The sequence below is a fragment of the Cyclopterus lumpus genome, chromosome 3 (assembly GCF_009769545.1).
Source record: "Cyclopterus lumpus isolate fCycLum1 chromosome 3, fCycLum1.pri, whole genome shotgun sequence".
NCBI classification, from domain to species: domain Eukaryota; kingdom Metazoa; phylum Chordata; class Actinopteri; order Perciformes; family Cyclopteridae; genus Cyclopterus; species Cyclopterus lumpus.
Genome location: NC_046968.1, coordinates 5,023,751 through 5,049,746, shown reverse-complemented (window position 1 = coordinate 5,049,746; position 25,996 = coordinate 5,023,751). Strand labels below are relative to the sequence as shown.

Below are 25,996 nucleotides of genomic sequence, written 5' to 3'. Positions count from 1 at the left end.
CATTGCCGTCGGCCTCAGTTTGACTTTGTGTCTCGTGCTAATTAGTACATGTAGCATGCTAATAACGCTAAACTAAGATGGTGGCCACGGTGAACTTTGTCGCTGCTTAACATCAGCATGATATGCTGCCTTCAGACTCCAAATTCAGAATTTCTCCAGGTGAATTTTCCAGTCTCCGACCTCCAATCGTTCCAGCTGCACGATGCCAAACAACAAAAAAAACAAAGCATGGCCGACGGTGACAAACCGCAGTGTCTCTGGCTAGTGTGCACACGATAGAACATCCACGTCTTCCTGTACGAGAGTTTGTATTATTACATTAAATGGAGGCAAATACTTAACCGTTGCCTTTATAGTTGATGGTTCAATGTTTACAATGTAAACTTCTGTTACTGCGTCATTCAGACAAGCGCTTCTTTGTCGGGGTCGACAGATCTGCCCGGAGTTCACGAGTATGAATTCCTCCAGCCTCACGGGGCTGCGAGCATGACTGGAGAATCACAGCCATGCTTTGATGAACACATCATTACAACATTCATATTAAAAATGTCTGCAAAACACTCGACAACATCTTTTGAAGATGTGTTCCTACTGCATATTACTGCACGCACTTGACAGGAAAGTGTTCACTGCCAATGCTTTTCATAGAAATGATTAATAATGTTGTATTTTGCATCTTTACAACAAGAAAGTCTTTTCTTACTGCCTTCTCTGTAATAGAAGATATAAATGAGGGTACATAGTTCGGGTTTAAAATGTGAATGAGTTGCATCTAATTATTATGATTATACTTAAGATGGCCTTATAGGACCATACCAAGTGGACTTGCTTATTAGTAACCAAGACCAGACTCAGGACCCAACTCAGTCTATGTAGTTCCAACCAAACTTAGCTTTTTTCCTGATTGTTAGGACATATACTGCTAATTGTTACGGATGCTTCCTAATTAACGGGGCATTGTGCTGCTGTCTGTATTTAATGTCTCCTCTCTGTTTGGGTGTGTTGTGGTCGACCACATTTTGGATGGGCTCTATTTATATTATGGTCTATATTGAACAGGTTTCTCTTCGATTGAGCGTGTGGCGTTCGGTTGGGTTTTCCTACACATCAGGCCCCGAACACCTTGAACATGAATGCTCTTCGTAGGAGACCGAGAACTGAACGATGAGACTCTTCTAAGATAGCAGAGGGAGTGAAAGCGTAAAAGTAAATGTCTCCAGGATATAACTACACAACACAAGGCTTCAGTGCAAAGGAGATGGATGCTATACACTTTTCTTTTTAGGATCATTTTCAGCTGTATTTATTTTAAATAGTTTCGAACACAAAAGGTAGTTTAAGGCAAATGTGTCATGATTTAACGATGCGTTTACTTTTCACATCGCGCCTCCCATCAAACTCTGCCCACACACTTCCTAAATGTCCTCCCTTTTTTTGGACTCGTAAAAATGTGTGGTCAAAACGACTTGGGGACAGCTGTAGACGATCTTAATAATGTCTTATAAAATACACCGTTATTATTAGCTGCAACCTCCTGATGCCCGTCTGAATGAGTCTCCCTGGCCTTCAGCTACAATTCAGCACTTGAGTGGCTATTGCGTGTATCCTTCTATACCCATGTATTGGTCATACATATGGAAACAGCTAAATGAATATGAATATCAAGTGAGGTTAGACAGGAAATAATGGGAAAATGGAACAAGAGTATTCTTTGCGGCTTTGACATGTTGACAGAAGCCACTGCCGTTGATACAGGGACGACACCACGATGTCAAGCAGATGTACAAAGGAAAAGGAGGTGACTGCTCTAAATTGCATTTGTCATCTCAGAGTCTCTTCTGTAATGGGATGGGTCGAATTCAGAGTACACATTGCTGCACAAGGATTATTAAATTGCACCTCAAATTAAAGCCTGAAAAATCGGTATATATGACGTACGGTTGCAGGACGCAAGAAATAAAGAAAATGTTGAATATGTACAAGCCCATGCAAAGGATTTGACTGAGTTATACTCAGTAATGTCTCAGTTTGTCTTCTCAGAATTTTTCTCCATAGCTTTTGTGAAATCACCATGGACTCTGAAACCTACTTATGTTTCTCAACTGCAAACTACGACAATAACACAAAGAGGACAATTTGGTAGATGGATGACTTGAGGCAGCTTCGTTAAAGGAATATTAAACAATTTATTCATGTCCACCGTACAACCCCAAATCAAAGATGTTACACATCACGTGTCCTTCATCCTAACGTTCATTGCTCAAGCTGCAGAATATTTGCCCCACTTTTCCTATATAAAAACCCATCTGTTGAACGTGTTCTGCCAAGGGGCCATGATCAGTTTGCAGCAGTTAGTTTCATAGCATTTAGTTTGCAAGGCCTTGGTGGATCAGTGACGTTGGCTGGCCTTTTTACTGTTCTGGTTTCTGACTTGCAGAAGGAAAAAAAGGCATATTTTCAGAATATTCTTGGCTGAGTCTAACTCAAAATACAGCTCTTGTTCGCTTTTGTGTTTCCTGGTGTTATAAATAGAAACAAACCTTTCACAACCTCCTACTAGATTAAAAAGCAAGCATGTTAGCTGTCACACACTGCCACTTCTTGTTTCGAATTCCCCGTAAACGAGTGAACTGAATGAGAGAGTCTTCATTAGCATAAATCCCTCTGTAAACAAGGCCAAAAGTGGGGTGAGAGCCTTTCAACAAATCCTTTTAACTACAAACGTGATAATGAAATAAGTTGGTTTTTTTGGGGCTTCTGGGAGACGTGACGTGGTGTAATGCAGCCTGATGCAATGTGCATCCCGTAGCTCTTTGCAACCAATTACAGTGACAGTGGATATGTTTTTGCTTTTTACTCATCATTTATAGAGCAAACGTTGATTTCACAATGCAATTGGCTTTATATAAGGACACCATGGGCAACTGAGACAGTCTTATAGGCAACATATATATATATATATATATATATATATATATATATATATATATATATATATATATGCAACTAAGCTAATGCAGAATTTGAAAAGGATGATGAAATTAAGAGTCCATTTTCATTCTGGCACAGATGACAAAGTCATCAGGACTCGACATTGATATTGTTTCATTCGCTAGTTTAACTTTTTACTGGAGTGTTGGTCTCACGCATCATTCGTGGCGACTTTTTCTGAACTAAGTGGTTTTGTTGCCTTATTTTGAAAGAAAAGAGATGTCAAATCGGATGTAGGTTGCGGTTGAAAGAATGCTAAATATCATATACAAATCCGAATTTCAGATTGACATTTAACTTAGATCCGACCTTGAAAATGCTATACAATTATAATAACGAGGAAAGTAAATTGATCGATAGATTTCAGCTTTGAGGTTTTGAGGCGCGTCCCTATTTGGCGGGGAACCAGTGAAGCACATACAATATATCAGATCTGGGCAGAATTGAGATATTACATACAAATAAAAATGATTGCAGCGGCTGCTACAACAGGTGTTCTCTGCTGAAGATGTTAAAATACCTTTTTAATCCTGAAGCACCAGCACTGACACGCGTGTTCAGCCCCACTCCACACACACACACACACACACACACACACACACACAGTGCATACTCCCTGTGAACATATGTGAGAGCAGATGAACAGAAAGTCTCATCGCACACATGTCCTCTAAGCTTTCTTCATGTGTCTTGCAGAAGTTAATTTTACCCTCCAGCTTCATTTAATTAGAAGCAGCGAGTGAAAAGTGCAGGATTTCAGTGCGGCTGGCTGGAGCCAGCGTGTAATGTAGCTCACCGCTGGACCAGAGCAGGGTGACTGGTTAATCCTTGGATTACACACATGCACACAGACACACACACACACACACACACACAAATACACAGTTTATTAGACATGTGGACAGTTTTGTCCCTCTCGTTCTCTCGCTGTCGTCTAATCTGCAAACAGTGTTGCATTGCTTTGCATATTAAGACACCTAAAGCACCCAGTTACCATTCTGAAGGAGCAGGTACCCTGATGTAGGAACTCTCCCCTCAGTAAACAAAGCAGATCTTCTCCTCGCTCAGATAACTCAGATTGACGTTCTTAATCAAGTATTTTAAACATTTAGCAAGACTTTTCCATTATGCTAAAATATCTTTTAATATTCTCTACAGCTCCCGCCGGGTTTAATGGGAGCTCCAGACCATGGCCATATTGCATAATACTTAGTTTTCACTTGTCATGTCAGTTTTTGTTCATTATCCCCTGATTATATTTAATGAGAAATTTAGATAAATGTATTATTACATTTTCTTTATTAAATGTCTATATTTAAAGAGAATACACCTAGCTTTAATGATAACTTTCTAAATTCATATTGAACGGTGTAAAGCTTTTCTTGTTGGCCATGTTGTTTTAAAGGCCTCGCCTAATTTGGAGAGAGGATACAAGAAGACATTTCCTTCAATGGAAATGGGAAAGAAATGAATAAAATGATAGATTGCAGCTTTTGTTGATCCAAAATATCTTTTGTGAAAAGTGCCTTTGGGCCGGAATGAAAGTGCAGGAAATGTGTCTTTGAAAAGCGGGCGATGACGAGACGGAACACGGCAAAGCAGGCGAAGTTGTCAACCCGGAGACACAGATGTCGTATGATTGTCACATTTTCAATCACGCACACAGAACCAGAACTCTGTCAAATCTGCCGGGTGATTCTCCAGTTTCACAGGAGGAGAGGAAGCGAGGCGTCAGGGATGGAGAAAATTAGGATGGAAGTTCCAGAAGCTTTCAGATATGACCTTACCCAAACACGTACAAACATCCGCAAACAGATTATGGCCCAAGATTGAAGGAACATGCCGATAATCGAGGCGCTGGGATTAATAAGGAGATCCGGGGAGTGAAGGGGGGTTGCGGGTCGGGGGTGGGATTACAGCTCCCGGCCCGATGTTAACAAACACAATTCCCAGCAGACAGCGAATGAGCAAAACAAAGCTGCCTTAAGAGGATTGGAGGGCTTGGCCATTGTGACTAAAACTATGTCTCGGATTGTCTCGCGTTCAGAGAATTAGGATGACGTTGCCAAAATGGAAATACAGGCGTGGATGTTTTTCCTGCATGTTTCTGTAATCATACACACCCACACAAGATATGGGTCTCGATGAACAGAGTCAAGGCTTAGCGCCTCTGAAAAACGTCTTTTGGTATTATTGATTAATAAAAACACTATTTATAAGTGTATTTATCATTCATACAATCTGCTAATTTCATCAGTTCAAACAACCACACAAATGTTACACGATTCAAGTTTTGTTAAGTAAAAAAAAATCAATCTTCTACATCCAATATTTATGTGGAAAGTTACCCAGATGGGAGACTGACCTGTGTTATGACTGTGTATGTCACTCTGTGTATGTCACTCTGTGTATGTCACTCTGTGTATGTTACTCTGTGTATGTCACTCTGTGTATGTTACTCTGTGTGTGTGTTACTGTGTCACTCTGTGTGTGTTACTCTGTGTGTGTGTGTCACTCTGTGTGTGTCACTGTGTGTGTTACTATGTGTGTGTGTCACTGTGTCACTCTGTGTGTGTTACTCTGTGTGTGTGTGTCACTCTGTGTGTGTCACTGTGTGTGTTACTCTGTGTGTGCGTTACTGTGTCACTCTGTGTGTGTTACTCTGTGTGTGTGCGTCACTCTGTGTGTGTCACTGTGTGTGTTACTCTGTGTGTGCGTTACTGTGTCTCTCTGTGTGTGTTACTCTGTGTGTGTGTGTCACTCTGTGTGTGTCACTGTGTGTGTTACTATGTGTGTGTGTCACTGTGTCACTCTGTGTGTGTCACTCTGTGTGTGTCACTCTGTGTATTTCACTCTGTGTGTGTCACTCTGTGCGTGTTACTCTGTGTGTGTCACTCTGTGTGTGTCACTCTGTGTCTGTTACTCTGTGTATTTCACTCTATGTGTGTCACTCTGTGTATTTTACTCTGTGTGTGTCACTCTGTGTGTGTCACTCTGTGTATTTCACTCTGTATGTGTCACTCTGTGTGTGTCACTCTGTGTATGTTACTCTGTGTGTGTTACTCTGCGTATGTCACTCTGTGTGTGTTACTCTGCGTATGTCACTCTGTGTATGTTGCAGTAACATACAGGCATTGATGGGCAAGTTACTTGAAAAATGAAACCCGTGGTTCATTGAAAAAGCAATCGCGTAACTTCACTAATTACCGAACAGCTAAAGTAATTGGTGACATTAGTTACGCTCGGCTTCTTGTCCTGACTCGGCTTATGCTCCATCAAAGGTGGCTTCAATAAACTCAGAGTCTCCTCATCACACCATTACATCACATCTCCAGTATGGAACACGTGTCGCAACAGAGAGCGAGACATTTACCGTCTGACAGCAGGCTGAGCCCCGACGCTGCCAGCAGCACTTAGAGCGAAGCAAAGGGCATCGCGCTTCCTCCACCTCTGACCAAAGCCAGGTGGGAGTTTATCGTTGGCTAATGTCGGGTCCTCTTGTGGTGAAGTAACACATGCGGCAGCAGTCTGCCCACTTAACCCAGCGCTGACAAGTTCACTCCCAAAATGTGGCGGCACACATCACTGGGATTAATAACTGAGATGTGATTAACAGCTTTCCAAATTGCACTCACTTACACTGAGTTGCCAAACTCATAAAAAGATATCAGTGAGATATATAAATATAATAGTTTGAAGAGATAGGTTTGAGTTCCTTTTTTACAAATGATCTTCCAGACCAGGAAACCTGAGGGTTGCAGAGAGCAGTGCCGGCGTTGTCAAAGTGTGTAGTGATGCAGTCCAAGAATCTGAAATATGGTCAGTGTCGTGGTCGAATATTTAGCGGCTTTTTTGACAATGTGGGCGAGACCGGCGAGATTTCAGAATCCGAATTCTCCGAAAGAGGAAGTTACCCTTTAATAACCCTGAAAACCACCGGACACATTGTGTTCAGCCGCAGCTACAGCAACACAAAGTACGTGTGTTCAGAGATTTGAGAAAATGTGAAGACAGTGGAGATATTGAACACACACACACACACACGCACACACACACACACCCCGTGAGCCCCTGGAAACACGCATGCATCGTGTTTGTGTATATATTTGCACGTGCTTTTGCAAGCACACGTCTATGTGTGGTTTCGCAGGATCCACAGGCCTGAAACTCGTGAGCATCAGGAGAAGCAGTTGAAGTGTGAATAACATCGACCAATGAGAACCTCAGGAAGAGCAGCGGGGGGATTGCCCTGGGGAAATGGCTCGTTTCTCTGAGCCGAGTGCTTGTGCGTAAAGTCGGGATTCAATTTGTATATTTGGTAATTGCTGAAGATCGAATGGGATGAGGTGTTATTTAGCTGAAATAATGCAAGGCTTTCTCATCAGATTTACACATTGCTACTAAATGGAGAGGGACGAGAGGAGGTATATTGAGAATCAGAGAAAATTATTTGTGTCAAGCCTTGAAGATAAAATCTTTAAAGGAAAAAAAGAAAAAAACACCTGTTGCTGATTATTTCCTGGGTTCATTCTGCTTCTCCGTGATGCATTTCTCTTCTCCACTTGGGCGTCTGGTGATTGCAGACAACATTGTCGGATATTCCATTTCTTGTAGAGTAAATTGTTCAACAGTCTAAAACGCAACCTAGTTTTTTATTTACTAGGTATATCATATTCGTACGTATAACATATTTGTGGCTTCCAGTTGCTTTTCCTTGTGATCCATTCAGATCTTTTCAATATTCTAATGTCTGTTAGGCTTCATAAAAAGGTTGCAGGCTCATAATGTACATTGACATACAATTTCCAGCATAATTTAACCTTATCCTTGAACTATATGTAGTCTTTAGATACTGAATGTATGAAGAAGAAATAATTATTCGTGGACACAATTTAATAATTAGTGCTCTCGATATGATAAATTGTGCGTGCAAATTGCCAATTCGTGTTCCTTGATTCAATATTTTTGCTGGCAACTCAGAGGAAGCCACAAAGCTGTTCCTGAATGAACAATACACGGCAGCTGTAGAGGTTAACCGGGCTTTATCTGCTCACAGGAGAGTGTCACTCTGGGGGGACCAGGGAGTAATAAAGTAATTATTTGAATGTGTTGATTCGATGTGAGGTCCTGGGACAGGGATATCGTATGTGTACAGATTGTAAAGCCCTCTGAGGCTAATTTTTGATTTTGGGGCGACCGAGAACAACAAGCTACCACAGAGGTCGCAGCAACGATCTGGCCATGAGTGGATGGAAAACCGGGGTCGATATACTGTTGAGTAGATGAATTGATGAGTTGATGGAAGGACCGGTGGGGTGAATGAGTAGGAATCAGGAGGGTGCAGGGAGGAGATCAGGGAGGAGCCACGGCCACCACAGAGAAAAGACAAAGGACAGCAGGAGACACAAGCAGAGGGACAAACAGGAGGCTGTGACACTTTGGCTTTTTATGTTGTGGCATTATGTATCCGCCCATCTGTCAATGAACTGTACTTGTAAAACGCTTTTCTTGTCTTCCGACCACTCAAAGTGCTTTAACACTACATGTCATCGTTCACCCACTGATGGGAGGGGCTAGGGTGCCCATTATGATAGCCATGGATGTAAACTGCTACTATGACAACGGTTACATCAGATTCTCCAACTTCCTGCTCAGAGGTTGGTCCACAAACATTATAGAGAGCGTCATATTCACACTTTATTGAGTTAGGTGCAGACACACACACACACACACACACACACACACACACACACACACACAAAACAAACCTCTCCGGAATGTTTGTTTGGCCTCTTTCACCAGTTACAGAAGGCAAGTCAGCCCTGATATGTGTTTGTTAGTTCCCCAGAAGAGTCGGTTTATGCCCTTAGATTCCTGAATCATTCACACAGCAGCAGGAACAATATGAATATGTCTCCAAATAAACAATAGTGCTGAACGCATTCTCATTAACGCCATTACTTATTTATAATCATTAACTGTCCCGTCACCAATGAGTCAATTGTGTTTGACATTCTGTACTTCAGGCCAAGATAATTAGTTTTGTTCTCCTGCCAAATGTTTGCTGTCTAAATGTAATATCTCACCGTATTTACTGTTTGGCATTATTGTGTGCATAGATGCCTCTCCATATACAGGATGCAGCCTCTTTGGTCTATTTGAGTAAATAGAGAAAATGTGGCAGCAGATGGTGAGAGTCAATGCACATTTCAATGTATCTCATGTACAGTGACACCTCACCAAGGTTAGAAGCAGTATTTAAAATAGAAGAAACAAAAAAACATATTTATTGGAGCTCAGTACTCATCAATTACCATATTGTAAAGACTATATTTATACAACCCTATTGCTGGAAACTGTGTGCAACTATAACAAGCTGGTGGCCCCTGGGAGGCTCCAGGATTGTTTTGACATATATACAATAACAATGAACACTTATAATGTTTATCAGCTTTACCCTCATGTTATGTGTTATTGCGTCCTATGCTCGTAAAGTAAACCCAACTGGATGCAACGTGTCTGAACGTTTGATAGTTCGGACTTTTCTCATGCAAATATCCTGCTCCTGCTTGTTCTGTATCTTCAACTTCTCCAGATCAAATACCACGTATGGAGAAAAATATATATTTCTTCATGTTTTTTGAATGGGTGAGATGAACGGGTCACATGTACAAACAAGATCAGATGGCACTGTAGGAACGATCCCAGGCCAAGTGGGGGAGGACTCAAACAAAGAACGATAATGAGAGGGGTCTTTCAGAAAGCCAAGGATGGGTTTTTTTGTTAAAGAGAGCAAGTGAGAAGTGAAAAAACAATTAAGTACTTGGATGTGTGGAAATACATAGAGAAGAGTTTCCTAGTGATGTAGCGATACTCCCTGTGGTATTGCCACTAATGAGAACATCTGCATCAGTGAAACAGATGGAGTGAGCAAGAGAGAGAGAGAGATTGCCGAAGGGGAAGGCTGTCTGAGAGAAGAAAACAATTAGACTTAGAGAGACTGAGTGCAGGGGAAAAAAATTGTTTAACGAACAAAATAGAGTAAGTGGTTCAGAAAGGGGGATGGGGGCTTTTCACATTTTTGGAACCAACTAACAGAATTTTCAAGAAAACCAAATTCATGGCATTCACTAATTCGTGTAATTTTGTCTCTTGGTCTCCTCCTCTCCCCAAGGTGCCAATGCCCGGCTCAGTTCGAAGAGCCCGAGTGCCAGCAGAACAAGCACAGTTTCCAAGGCAACGGCTATGCCTGGTTTCCTCCCATGATGCCTTGTTTTGAGAGCCACGTGTCGCTGGAGTTCATCACGGACGTGGCTGATGGACTGCTGCTGTACAGCGGACCCTTGGCCCAGCTGCAGGCCTGGGACCACGAGGACTTCATGGCAATAGGTAGGAGACTTCTCAAGCTTAATAACATATCGCAGCAAAAAACTCTGGACTGTAACTGAGGTGAGACAGAAGACTATTTTTGACTTTGTATTTAATGCATTGAACCCGTCTGGACCAGCACAGGTGCTGTGGGTTGTTGTGTTTCCCGCGTGTCTCAGTTTGGAGGAACCACGATAGCAACAGCCCATACATGAAATATCTTTGTAGTCTTTTAGCATTGTCCCAGGCTGCACTGGTTTTGTTTTGACAACATTTAATATAATGATGTGACTTCATGTAGTTTTGTAACATAGAAGACAAATAATGAAAAGCTGATTTTCCCTTGATTTACAAAGTGTAGTTCATGTGGGAGGTGAAACATGGAGCTAACCATGTCCAACTCATGTATGAGTTGGACATGGTTAGCTAAATGAAATGGACACATGGCGGAAATTGTTAGCTTTTAGTAATTTTATACGTGGTTGAAATAGTCATGGATATATCCTCTGTTGCTTTCCTGAAGGTTTCTTCCCTTTTTTCCCTGTCAAAGGTTATTTTTGGGGAGTTTTTCCTGATCCGATGTGAGGTCCTGGGACAGGGATGTCGTATGTGTACAGATTGTAAAGCCCTCTGAGGCAAATTTGTAATTTGTGATATTGGGCTATACAAAATAAACTGAATTGAATTGAATTGAATATATGGTTTACATGGTTGGCTAAAAGTAATGTATTCACGGTTCAAAAGGATGTATAAAAGTTATGGATAGATGGTTGAAATAGTTTGCTAAATTTAATGAATACAAAATAATTAGCTGCATGTGATGGATACAAGGTTCAAAAGGTTATATAAAAGTAATGGATGCATGGTTGAAATAGTTCACTTTGAAGGAAGGCCCAATGACATACAGACAGTTTATTTTAGTTAAGGAAAAATAATTATTCCATGAATTAAGATAAAATATGAACTCTACAATTGCTCATACTTATGGAAGGAACTATGTAGTCATCTGGTCAGATACGGACAAAAAGCTACATAGCCGTGTATAATCAATGCTGTGATAGATAGATAGATAGATAGATAGATAGATAGATAGATAGATAGATAGATAAGTACTTTATTGATCCCCTCAGGGAAATTCAGGATCAAAGTAGCTCCAAACAACACACAAACCAATATACACATACACACTATTAAACTATTCAAAAAGATTGTCCAAAAAAATAAATAATTAAAACACACATTACTAGGAGTCCAGGCTGAGGGTGGAGGAGGAAGGGGGGGGGGGTTATGCAGAGAGCACAAAAAGTGAAAAAAAGTGTCAGTATAAACAGTAAGTAAGTAAGTTGGGGGCTCTGCAAAAGGCTAACATAGCCAGTAAACATTGTTCCTAGTGAACTGTCTGTCAACTGAGGTTTTCTAGTGAGGTACCTTTGATTGACAGATTGTATTTATTGTACAGTTGTATGGCTCTGGGGATGAATGATTTACACAGTCTATCAGTTCTGCATGGCAGCGAGCGCAGTCTCCAGCTGATCAGACTCTTCTGTCGAGTGATGGTACAGTGGAGTGGATGCCTTTCATTGTCCATGATGGTGAGCAGTTTGGTGAGGGTCCTTTTGTCAGCGACTGAAGTGATGCAATCCAGTTCAGCACCAACCACAGAGCCAGCTTTCTTCACCAGCCTATCCAGTCGCCCTGCATCCTTCTTCTTGGTGCTTCCTCCCCAGCACACCACCGCGTAGAAGAGGACGCTGGCAACGACAGACTGGTAAAACATCCCGAGGAGTTTGCTGCAGACGTTGAATGACCGCAGCCTCCTCAGAAAGTACAGCCGGCTCTGCCCTTTCTTGTAGATTGCGTCCGTGTTGGCAGACCAGTCCAGTTTATTGTCCAGAATTACCCCACGGTACTTGTATGTGCCTACCACCTCCACATTGACCCCCTCAATGGAGACTGGTAGCATAGTGGGTTTAGACCTGCGGAAATCCACCACCATTTCCTTGGTCTTAGCAGTGTTGAGTTGTAAGTGGTTGTGTTTGCACCATTGAACAAAGTCCTCCACCAGACTCTTGTACTCCCCCTCCTGGCCATCCCTGATACACCCCACAATTGCTGTGTCGTCCGAAAATTTCTGCATGTGGCAAGACTCTGTATTGTAACAGAAGTCAGAAGTGTACAGGGTGAACAGAGCAGGGCAGAGCACAGTTCCCTGTGGTGCTCCGGTGCTGCAGACCACAGTGTCGGACAGGCAGTCCTTCAGTCTGACAAACTGTGGCCGCCCTGTCAGATAGTTGGTAATCCATGATACGAGGTGATCGTCCACGCCCATCTGCAGGAGCTTGTCTCCCAGTCTGAGGGGTTGGATGGTGTTAAAAGCACTGGAGAAATCGAAGAACATGATTCTCACAGCACTTTTCCCCTTGTCCAAGTGAGTATACGTCCTATGCAGCAGGTATGTGATTGCATCGTCCACTCCTACCTTCTCCTGGTATGCAAACTGTAGTGGGTCCAGTGCGTGTCGTACCTGAGGTCTGAGTATGTGCAGTAGCAGTCTCTCCATGGTTTTCATTATGTGTGACGTGAGGGCTACTGGGCGGAAGTCGTTGAGTTCAGTTGGGTGGGGCTTCTTGGGGACAGGGACAAGGCATGATGTCTTCCAAAGTGTAGGAGCCCTTCCAAGACGGAGACTAAGGTTAAAGATGTACTGGAGTGGCTCACCCAGTTCAGCTGCACACGTCTTAAGCAGTCTAGGACTAACTTTATCCGGGCCTGCAGCCTTCCTGGAATTAAGTCTCCTCAGCTCAGCTCTCACCTGGTCTGCTGTGATGGTAGGGGGGAGGGGCAGGTGGGAAGGGAGGGAGGGGGGTGGGGGGTGAGGTGACTCTTTGTTCCACGAAGTGTCTGCAGTCGGTGGCTGATGGCTGGAGATAGGGATCGGTGACACCTTTGATGGTGGGGGGTGATGGGGGGGTGTATGGGAGGGGGAGGTGCAAGATGGCCATGCACTACGGAGTGCCATGGTGCCATGGTGATGGCACCATATAGTTCTCATTAATATCTTGCTGTAGGCTAATACTAATATTAATGCCGTTTGTTAAGTGTTGAAAAAGCTGGGAAGGAACAAGCTGGTAAAAAGGGAACCATACAGATGTTTTTATTTATTACTATTATAGATAAATATACCAGTATCGTATCGTATTTGTGGTATCGTATCGAATTCTGGTATCGTATCGTAAGTATTGGGTATCGTGATATTTATGGCAGGTATCGTATCGAAGTTAGAATTTGGTATCGTGACAACCCTAAAACGTATTGATCCGTGGGGAATGGAGCTAACTGTCACTACAGCAAGCCTGTTAACTCACAGAGAGCCTTTTCCCTCCGTCGTAAAACTCTTTATTGAATAGAATGATGTACAATAAAGAGAACAGAATGCGACACAGTTGCAGAAAAATAGAAAAACTGTATTGCTGTGTGTTTATCATAAAGCAGAAACAATTGAAATGAACAAACTGCAAACATTCTCTGTAATTTACCTCTTTCACTTAGCCTGAAGACTAAGGATTGTTTGGAGACAAAAAGAACAGAAATCCATGTCAGGTTTAATTCCCTGTGTGTATGAACTCGCCACGACCTGAGGCTTAGTCAGTCACTTAATTACTACTGTACTGTGTACTACTTTGATTCCCATTAAAACTGAATTATCTTCACACATGTGCTCATCGAGAAAAGAAGGGAACGATATGCAGTGGACAGTCATTCACAAACACTCCTGCTACTCACTATGATATATATACTGATAGAAAGATCTGGAAATGTGTGTAAACTGAGCTTCGGCCGGTGTACATCTCGGCCTCTTCAGGGATTTCGTTTGTTGCTTTGGCAATATTGTTGAAGTTTGAAGACAATAAAGCTTGTTGAATTGAGGACGGCAGGCGGGAATTACAGACAAACCGAAACGGAGAACAAAATGTCTTGTACATCTCGGTATGTTTACTGTTTTAATCTGAGAGATTAACGCCTCCTTGTCCCTCTCACTCTTGGGAGAGATGCTGTTGTACCGTCACTGCCAGAGTAATATGCGTGGGTGGCGAGGTCCACCTGGAGAGCTGTGTGTGTGTGTCTGTGTGTTTATGTGCATGTGTGTGCGTGTGTGTGTGTGTGTGTGTGTCAGATTCTGAAGCATTAATGTGTTTCTGGAGTTAAAGCTGATTAATCACTGCGCAGAGCTTAATTATAGTCAGGCTGCACATATTTAGAACTCTAATTAACTTGTTTCAAGGTTCACCTACTGCATGTAAAAAAAAAAAAAATCCAAGACTGCGCTTGAGCTTTATATAACCAAATTAAAAATAAATAATGCGTATGTCTATCAATGCACCAAACAATGCTGTAATAAAATTATTTTGTTGAGGGCCCTTTTCAATGTTTGCAGTTGGAAGCTGCTGACACGGGATCATTTGCACCAGCATTCTCCGTGCAGAATTTGGGCTAAAATAAGTATGGACAACTCATCACCAGTTTTGATTCAAAAAGCATTTTTTCAAAAATTCTTCAAACTGCACTTCCAAAAGGCCGAGCCATCCGTGCACCCCGAATGTCTCCGGCCTCCAAACGGCCACGCCCCCCAACAAACAATGCAAGAAGCAATAACTGGAGCTTAGCAATCGGACCATTCTGCAGTATGGGCACTGCACTACATTATTTGTATTATTGCTATTGTCAACAACCTTTCAGAATAGGCATATGCACTAAAATAAAATATTAAGACCTGTTACCATATTGTCTGTAACCATCTAGGAAATTCCCAACAATGGCTAATAATACAGGACACGCTTCAGTGTATGTTGTGACTGAAGTTACGTTCTTCCATGGCGCCACCAGGCAATCAATCTACCGTTCACCTTTATTTGGATTAAAAATAAATTGAACCAGCAACCGTTTCCAGATTCCAGTTTAAATGAATAAGAATGATCGTTCATGATTTTCCAGAACAACAACCACTTCGTAAAGAACTCATTATCATTATTTGAGGGTTCTTTTAGCCAAAGTAAGGCAGGTTTTGGTGTGTTGTCTTTTTCTCGACTGTTTAGTATAATCTACCAACATAACACGGGGAAGGATTTATTGCCTTAATACACAAAGCTATCTGATACACAAATATTATTAAACCTATTCACCAATGTAGTCCAGGATGAACCCCTATCATATTGAATATGAACAACTCTGAATGATTTCTAATAAAAAAGGATAATATTGGCACCATATTTTAGCCCTTTCATAATATACTATACTATACCTCTTTAATCATACAAAGTGCAGATATGATTCTTCAAAGTGAATTTGATATGAGAGAGAGTGAGAGAGGCAGAAGGGAGGAACGTATTGAGTAGACTGTTGTGAGACACAAGAAAATAAAACAAAATAATTAATGATTCTTTCTGCCAGCCGCACTGCCCTCAGAGGGCACATACAGGCCAAAAGTTCACACAACTGAAACAAAACAAAAATAACTCATAATAAAGCTTACATGCCTGTTTGATTTACAGACAAACAGTGAGCCTCAGACATCAGTGTAACGATGAACAAATAACATAAAAGGACGAGCAGGAATCTGGGGAAAAAAGCTCAACATTGATGGAGTGCCAATGTTTGTTTTATGGATGTTAAGGTGACTGTGTTGGTTTCCCTGACCACATTCTGAACCTGTCTTCTCTGTGACAACAACAGCAGCTTTTTTTATTAAATACGATGAGTGGGGCACAAAGGAACAGGAGAAAAAGCTTTTCAACCTCAACCCAAGAACACAGCTTCAAGCATCCACTGCTCACATTCAAAGAGCCCTATTGTATTGATGCATAATTACAAGGCAAATCAAATCATCATCAACCAGCACATTTGTGTGTGTGTGTGTGTGTGTGTGTCGAGGGGGGGGGGGGGGGGGGGGGGGGGGGTATTTGGAGGCATTTGGTACCTCCAAATGAAACACGCCGCAACCCGAATGCCGAAGGTTTCTCATTTCTCGTAATGTGGAAAGGAGTCTTTTGGATAAAAGGAAGCCAATGAGACGTGTTGTACAACTGCTGAACGGCTTTTTAAATCATGAATGTCGAGAGGCACATGGTAAACGCGACATTGTTCACCTTGTTATTTAGCTTTTGCTCAGGGATGCTGCTCATTGAGCCTGATCACATTTCCCACCGCTTCACAACGCGCGTTTCTACCCGGAGATCGTCAGCTTCTTATTGAGATGCTGGTTTGCTTTTTCAAAGCCGCCCACTCATCCGCCCTTCATACTGCCGCAGGGCAGCTGTACCGAGCCAACCCTGCTGTGTGGACCAGAGGAGGTGTAAAGCTCTCACAAACACACACACACACACACACGCAGTGGGAACATAGCTGTGTACTACATCCAATCTGTGGTTGCTGGGGGAAGAAGGGATTACATGGTACACAGAGCTGGTGTAATTTGTGTGTGTGTGTGTGTGTGTGTGTGTCTGTGTCTATGTGCGTGCGTGCGTGTAGGGTAAAATACCCATACTTAAACTGACCTCAGGTGTTCTAGGTAACATCAGATTATTGGATGTTCCCTCCAATCTATTTACTTTCTCTAGCATGTAAATACTGTTTATTAATCCACCATGGAATCACAGTCCACACCCTGACACACAGAGACTACCAGCAACACAAATATGCTCTCAGCAACGCATGCTGCCCCTACTACTCTGGCCTTGACCTCACCAGATCCGCTAACCCCCAAGGTTCTATTCTCCGCATCTAGAATTTATGGACAATCTCTTCACTCCTATGCAGTGACTGACCACCTCTAGTCCCCAGTCACCAATGGCCCCCTCCTCTCCTCTGATGCCCACTCCCTCAACATACTTCTTCTTACTTGACCTCAGTGCTGCTTTTGAAACCATCAATCGCTCCGTCCTCCCCAGGCGCCTTGAGTCCTCCCCTAGCATCACTGCCCTCTCCTTGTTCGCATCATACCTCTCTATCCACCGCCAGTTCATCCGTAATAAATCCAACTCTCTCTCAAGGTGTCCCTCAAGGTCTGATTTTCGGTCTCCTACTCTTCATCCTCTTAAGTACTTCCCCTTGGTTACATCATACGTCACTATGGCCTCAATTTCCACTGTTATGCCCCCTCACCGCTCTCCCCCTGGTACAATCACTGGACCCCAGGGAACAGGGCCTTCTCCACTGCTACCCCCTCCCTCTGGAACTCTCTTCCCTAAAGTGCCTTTGAGTACCTTTTAAAGGCCTATAAAGATACAATGTATTATTATTATTATTATTATTACTAATGGTAATGGTAATAAATAATGATTAAGCTTTAAGTTTCCATCAAGGCATTTTGAGGTTAGGTCAGCTATCTTGGTAAACAGTTCAGGGTCTGTTTGTTTCAAGCGATATTACACATTTCCATGCATGGAGCTGATCCAAACTCCCAGCACAAAAGAGCAGCGGTTCAAAGAACAATATTGCGTTTCATTGATCGATACTTCTCAGATGCATTATTCATGTGGTTAGAGGGTTAGATTGTAAGCTTTAAGTGATCATAAAGTGCAAGCTATGACACAAACGACCACAAATGGACCAGCCTGACTGAGCCACTATTGTGTGCAAAGCTTTCCGATAATTAGGAGACTTTTCAGGTTGTTCTGATTTCTACATGTGTCTGCTGTCTGCTGTACAACAGTAGTATTACAGAATGCAGCTATGCAACCAACCCTTACAGCAGTGATTCTCAACTGGTGGGTCCCGACCGACCAGTTTGATTAAATACAAAAATAGAAATCCCGTGATGTTATTTTGAAGGGGATTTTTTTATGCAGCGGAGTGTCGTCTATTCACACTTTTTTGCGAGCTCTGGTTTCGACTTGTTTTTCACTTGTCCACCCTCCATGGTTTCAGCAGCGTTGCTGCTACGTTTCAGCCACTCATTGTTTGAGTTTTTCAAGGCGCCAGTGATTGACAAGTGATGACATGTGGCGTGTGCCAGGTTGTTATCAAACCATCCTGATATGGAGGAGACTTTGGGTTTTTAGGATAATGACATTGAATAGCCTACTGAATATACAATTCAGCTTATGAACTTACACTTATATTGTATTGATAATGTATTAAATAAATATAGTTAATTAATCAATTTTACAGCATAGAAGAACACTGACATGTTTCTAATCAAACATGTCGAAACGTAAGTACGACACCGACTCCATAAGATATAGGTTTTCTCATATTGAGGACAAAAGAGGACAAAAACCTCAGTGTGTTTTGTGCAGCGAGGTTCTGGCACAAGAAAGCAAGTAGCCGTCCAAACTGAAGCAACATTTGGAAACAAAGCACTCTTCTCTCAAAGATAGACCTGTGGAGTACTTTCAAAGAAGACTTCAAGACCTGAGGACATCACAAAAGTGTCTTACTTCTTCGTGCTCGAGGCAAGAACAGGCACTCTGTGCATCTTACCGGGTGGCACATCGCATTGCTGAATGAAAGAAGCCCCACACCATTACAGAGAACCTCATCTTACCTGCAGCCATGGACATGGTGAGAGAGATGTTGGATCAATCCGCAGCAGATGAACTGAAAACTATACCTCTGTCAAATGACACTAGAAGTAGGCGAATTGAAGACATGTCGGATGACATCAAAGAACAGACCACAGCTCGAATTAAGGCAAATGGTAATTTTTCATTACAAATGGACGAATCAACAGACATAACAAATAAAGCAGTGTTACTCGTTTACGTGGAACATGTGTTACAGGAACAAGAGAGCTCCCGACTACTACGACTGCAGAGGACATTTTCAGCTCCTTAGACTTGTACTTGAGTTCAGTGGGCCTCAGTTGGGACATGCGTCGGTATCACAACTGACGGCACTGCCTGCATGACAGGAAAAGCTCTGAATGCAACTTGGCACCATTGTGAGGCCCTGGCAGCAAAGAATATGGTCCCAGTGCTTCATGGAACATTAAACGATGTCATCAAGTGGTAAACTACATTAAACGAAGTGCAAAGAACACCCCATGTTTTCAAAAACTGTGCCAGGATCTTGGTAGTGAGCATGTACAGGTGTTTTATCACGCCGAGGAACGCTGGCTTTCGAGGGGAAAGGTACTGTCCCGTTTTTATGAACTACGAGCTGAAATCGCAGCCTTTCTTGCCCAGAACAAGTCGCCTCTTGCAGACCTGTTTAGCGACAGTGTGTGGCACACGTCGCAAAATCGATGCTTTAAAATAAAAAAAGCCGACTCAACATGTTCCCCAATGCCCGTCATGAGGGACAGCAGCAGGACAAGGCAGGAAAGAATGTAATGGAGAAAACCATCAACGACGCATCTGAATAAACTTCTGCAGCGGTTTAATGATTACTTTCCCCAGAAACAGAGGGGTGACGACTGGGTCCGTGACCCGTTTGGAATCGACAAAGAAAGTGTCACGTTGCCAAGCAACGAAGAGAGTCAGCTGGTGGAGCGGTCATGCTGAAAAAGAAATTCACGGAGGTAAGCCTCTCCCAGTTTTGGTGCATCAGTGTGATCAGCGTGTATCCTTCACTTGCCACTGGAGCAGTAAAAGCCATGCTACCCTTCAGCACTACCTATCTCTGTGAGTGTGACTTCTCAGCTCTGGTTCAGCTGAAGACTAAACACAGAAATAGACTGGACATTGACCTCAGAGTGGCCTTGTCAACTATAACTCCAGACTTTGAGACTCTTGCCAGGAGCAAAAAACATCCCCAGTTCTCCCATTAGAAATTCCTCCAGACTCAGGTCTATGTCAGTGTTACACCTCAGGTGCTGCATAACTTTCTGTAAAGCACAATTTTTTTCAGTATTTAACTACTGATAAGGTAATCACAAGAAAAGTTCATTTTGAATATGAATATGAATCCTTTTAAATTTATTTTGAGTTTGTGGAAAAGCTGCTCCTCAAGACACTGACTTGTTCCATAGTGAATGTTTGTCATAGATTCAGTGAGTGAGTATTCTCAGTTAAAGTTGGGTCATTTGAGTCTTTGTTAAACTTCCTTTACTTTTTTTATGTCATGTTTGTGCATGAATGCACTGTCTGAATTCTGAATTGTTATGTATGTTGTAATTCCTTGTGTCCTGAAGATGCACATTTTGTTTTTTAATTAAAATGCAGCTAATTGAGCGTAAAAGGGAATAGTTCCCTCTCTAGCATCGCCACCCAGCTGGTCGTTTTGGTTTATCATTAAACTTGTTTTCGTGTTGGCATACATATCCTCTACTATCTCAGGTTCAAACTGCACCATCTTTTATTAAATACATTTGAGAAGTTGAAAATGTTCCTCGATTTGGGTTGCGGCTTGTCATTCAGGGGTGATGGTGGGTCCCACAGCCAGACCAGTTGAGAACCACTGCATTATTACACCTGGTTCACACCAAACGTGTTGCGAAGTTTTCGCGCGTCTAGATCCCATGCAAAGTCAATGCATAGACGCGTTTCGCGCGTTGCGAAATTTCGCCAGAGTTGAAATATTTCAACTTACAACGCGAGTTCCAACTCGCCAGGTTGCGAAAGCCAATCAGCGTTGAGATGCTCCGCCCGTTGGGCTGCTGCTGCTCTCGTAGCACTGGAAGCGGAAGTTATCGAGACGGAGTCTGTGAAATTCCCCGAGCTGTGTGTGCCTACGGGTGATGTTATGAACCCAAACACCAGGGCGTTAGATGTTCTGACGTTTATGGGATGTCCACAACAAGTATAAAGCAGAACTAGTGGTTATTTCGACCGTGGTGGATGGTGGAATTTATAACTGTTTTTTTGGAGACAAGCCACGGAGATAAGCCACGCCCCTTTTCGCAACTGGTTGCGAAAGACACAAATGAACACAAACTGACGCGAGTAAAGCGTTGCGAATATTCGTAACGCGTTTGGTGTGAACGCACCATAAAAGCAAGCTTTATTTCCTGGTCACTGTCATTAGTTTGGCTGGAAACCACAGTCATCTAAAAAGGCCCAGTTGTTTGTACAAAGCTGTATCCCTACCAGAAACCTTCCAGTGATATTGAATACATAGGCGGCTGTCACTCTGATACTACATTTTTCTTTTTTATGATTTCACCATAAAAACCTGGTTGCAGAGATGGAAGGACAAAACAGAGACCTCACCCCCTGTTATTAACGTGTGGCTTGTGTCCAGCTGGTGTCAAGGGAAGATTTAGTTGAGGACAATGCAATATAAATCATTTCCTCTGGGTATTTTTATGGACCAAAAGTTCCCAGGGAACACCTCCTCCTGCTTCCATTTTGGCATTACATTTTTCACAAGTGTAACACTGTCCTAGGTGCCCCACCAGCTGTCTGACAGGCATTTACTTTGACATTGTCACTACCACCTGTCACCACCTCCTCAGGAGATGTTTCCCCACTGGCGATCTGATCTGTGTATATACTTACAGGAGGTATTCATACCTCAGTTGGAATCAGTTATAATGATTGTGTGGTGGAAAGATTGCCACCTTCCAGTCATGTCAGATTTATCATTGTTTACCGCAATTAAATACGACTTTCACCAACTCTTTCCTGGTGGTAATTAGTAGAACAGTAGTAGAACACATGGGTATGTTTTTGGGTGTCCTCTGTCATTGTGGGTACATGCAGAGAGTACGGCCGTCCAAATGGATGAAATCAGTACTATCGGTAACAAATGAGATATGTGTAAGTGAGTTGAAGTGCTTGTAGGTATATTTCAATAGCTACAGACAGAGTCAGGCTAGCTGTTTCCGTTAGCTACGCTAACCCATCATATTTATGGTATTGACAGAGTGGTTTCCATCTTCTCCTATTACACAAACCGTGTAACGAATATGCATAATTAAAACACCGTATTTTGCCTCAGTATAAAGTGGTTGTCGACAATTCTAATAAAAAAAAGACTTCTATTTTACATATTTATATTGCAATTTGTGACAGTGTAGAATTGAGGTGTGACATCCAACAAAAGTTTCGTTGTCATGCACTGTAACTACTCGGCTACCAAAAGACTCCATGTAAATTACTTTCTAATAAACGTAATATATATTTCATAGAAAGAGGTGATTACATCAATTCTCCCAAGTCTTTTCTTACAGGTTGACAGATATAGACTCCGGACAACACATGCAATATAACTGGCTCATTTGCATGATGACTTCCTGGCCTGGTCACTAATGCCACACTTTGACCTTAGCTGTATTAGTGAGATTGATTGTCTCGGTAATGATTTGTGTCCAGCATGATCAACTCTAAATGACAGACATGGCTGGGAGCGTTATACCTGCTATGAGGTGTTTGATCGAACACACACAGTACTAACCTTTCTCGCACACACACACACACACACACACACACACACATGCATGCTTGCATGCAAAGATTACCAGCCAGAGGCCAATGCTTGTCCAATCAATTGACTAATTAACAAGACAAATTAAATGTGTGTTATCACCAACACCCTTGCAGAATGGAACAGGGTCTGCCGGTGGTGGGTCTAGAAGGAATCCGTGAGTGTGTGTGTGTTTGCCTTTTTCTTCCCAATGAACCAGAAATAACATATTCTCAGCTCTTTATATGGTTGTAAATAAATGGAAGAAGGGATCTAGTGAGCAACAGCACACACAGAATAACATTGTCATTACCACCAATTTCCACAGAGCTGTTTTGTAGTAGTAGCCTCCAGCTTAGCACCACGACGGCTTTTCAAATAGAAAGTGCTGCTGGATGCAGAGATCCAATATGCACCGGCTCCGGGGCTGGCTAGCTAGCTGACAGATCGTTTATTCAAGAAGCTCTCTGCTCTGCACTTGCTGCATTGCCTGCTGATTTGTACACAGGATGACTTCAGTGGGCATTAGAGAATATGTGACTGCTTGTGCGTGTGAAGGCGGGGGTATGTGTGTAGCTGTGTGATTTGTAATGCTATTTATGCAGTCCATATGCTCTTGGTTTGGCTCCTGTGTATCTTCAGGCAGTCAGAAGGACATTTTTCACATTTAAGAGCCCCCAACTCTGCCTCTCCTTGCACACAAAGCATACACTTTGACACTCTCTCTCCTGTCTCAGAGTCGGAGGTAATGAATTACGTATGAGTAGAAAAGAAGCCCGGTCGTGTGGATGTGCCCTTTAAGAGCAAAGTCTTGTCCTAACCGGAGTACACCCGGAGCATTTAAAAGGCCCTATGAAGACGTTCCCATTTGGCCTGCCAGCCCGCTGCACTCCCAGCTGTACTCTCCAGCCTGCGAGCCCCAGTTTGTTCTTTCATCCGTTTCTGTTTGCACATCTCTGTGAAGCCCTTTCCCTCAGTTCTGTTCCATTTACCTTTACCGAAGCTACAGAAGAGAAGTTCAACAGTTATTACGCTAGACATACAATGACCTGCATGCTTTTGTTACGTTGCTATAAGGCTGAGGGACATCCTGTAACCACAAGGTAGCCGATTCGATCCCAGTAGCACGCGTTGAAGTTTTGAGCGAGACACTGAACCCGCATTGCTTTATTACAGTTGACATTAAGTTTAAGTTATTCGTCTATCTGAAAACCATCTGTTCTGCTTCGCACGTGGATGTTTTGCTACCGAGGCAATGATGAAGGGATTTGTGTGTCAGTGCATTGTCCCTGCTCCTCCGTACACGCACCTCAGCAAATTACCTTTTTTATTTGGGCTGCGTTCATTTGTGTACTGTGAAACCAAACCAGTTCAAACAGAAAACTAACCAAAAGTATCAATTTACTCTGATTCGGACCAGACGGACACTGTCTGTGAAAGCACAATAAAGAGTTGGCTATTTATTTTCTCAGGTGACATCACATTTAGTTTAAAGACGTTTTTGTGCGAGCCATAATTTGCATCCCAATTACCATGAATTCCTGGTGCACCTTGCTAACTAAGCTAGTTAGCTAGCGCAAGAGTTAGCTGATGACTTAGCGTATTCCGGTACCTGGCCCCGCCGAGCCTCGCTCCTCCACAGCTACACCCTCTCGTCTAAATATGGTCTGTTCTGCTTCCGAAAAAAACAAGATGGCGACGACCAAAATGCCGAACGCAAGTCTTCAAGGCGGTAGTCCACAGACCAATGGGTAGCGTCACGGTGGCTACTTCTAAATCTTTTTATACAGCCAATGTTACAAAAGCTCTTTATTTTATTTTTTAAACCGCTGGGTTTCACATCAAAGGACTACCTCTAGCTTCACATTAGAAAAGCATGTATTTCGTTGGTTTAACACGTCAAAATGATCCGACAGCTGCCAATTAACGGTGCAGAACCGAATCCACCAAAATATGTCCTGGTGGTGAGAGAATAATTCCTTGGCTCACAGGTTTGTTCAGTGTGGTTTAAGTCTTTTTAACGCTCTCTCTCAAAGGGTTCCTTTCACATTTGTTCAGCCATGTGCTAACATGCATCCAATGTATTTAGCCCAGGTGAAGCAGTTAACAATAATCATATTGGTGACTGTTTATTTGATTATAACTAACAGGAATGATCTCTCTGGCTTTCACTACCAATTCTTTATGATTTCTGGATAATATAAAAATAAGTCCTCTGTTAAAAAAAAAGAAGAAATGTGTTTCTTTTTCTGCCCGTGCCACAACATGTGCAATAATTTAGTTTCACGGCATTCTTAGTTGCAAACTAAATAAAACCATTTAAACTCTCACTTTTGCTGTAAGCCTGTTTAGCTCATGAAGTGAAAATGAACAAATCAAAGAAAAGACTTGATTATTTCTGCTTTGATGAGGTTAGAGGACTACAGCACACTCAAACTGAGATTATCTCCTCCTTTGCTTCCTCCATCTGCTTCTTATTTGTCCTCGTTTTGATCCAATCATCATGTTCTTCTCTACTCATCACCTTCTGTTTCTCCCTTTCGTCTTGTCTGCATTGTTCATTTCTCATCTATTTACCTCACAGTCAGTCATCCCACTTGTCATCTGCCGTCTTGTAACTTGGCCTTCCTCCCAGCTTTGTGCTCAATCACACTCACTCCTAATCTCTACTATGGTAGTCTCCACTCTTTTCTCTCCTCGTCTACCCTTAGCCTACTTACCTTTTTTTCCCATTTCCCTCTCTCTTTTCTTCCTGCCTTACCCTTGCTTTTCTTAATCATTTTTTCTTCCTCTTCTGGCTGCTTCACTTTGTCCCTCCTCTCCCGCGAGACCTCTGAAGTCATCTCTTGGGGAAATAAATGTTCCTCCAATCACAACAAGAAGGCTGCTGAGCCGCGCCAGACCATTGGCTGGTCAATCTGCCTTTTAACTGGTTGTAGGTGCCTGAATGTGTGCGTACACTTTTCTGCACACACCTACACTTGGCGCGCACGTGTCCACAAATTTACACATTTACATTTGCAAGCACATCTGTGTAAAGGGATATTTTGTACGACTTATGAAGGTGTCCTTTGCGGCTCTGATTGTGCTGCCAGTTCCGACATATCTGGCTGCACCAGTGCGGGTGTAAAGAGAGGGTTGGGAGTGATAACGTTGGCATCCATTGAAGTTCAAGGAAGAGGAAAATTCCCCGGAGGGAGCAGCCTGTAGAATAGAAATTGAAAGATTGAGAAGTGTGATATAAAGAAGAAAAAACAGTGAGGGGCCTGCAGACCGGACAATAAATGAGACGAGG

At 42.6% G+C, this 25,996-nt stretch overlaps 1 protein-coding gene across 1 annotated transcript in view; it reads left to right on the top strand.

Annotated features, from left to right (window-relative positions):
* Nucleotides 1-25,996, top strand: part of si:ch211-186j3.6 (neural-cadherin) — a 272,276-nt gene that overhangs the window by 182,402 nt on the left and 63,878 nt on the right. Inside the window, exon 27 of the mRNA XM_034527653.1 lies at nt 10,166-10,380. Within this exon, the coding sequence (XP_034383544.1) occupies nt 10,166-10,380 (215 nt within the window). The remainder of the gene's footprint in view (nt 1-10,165; nt 10,381-25,996) is intronic.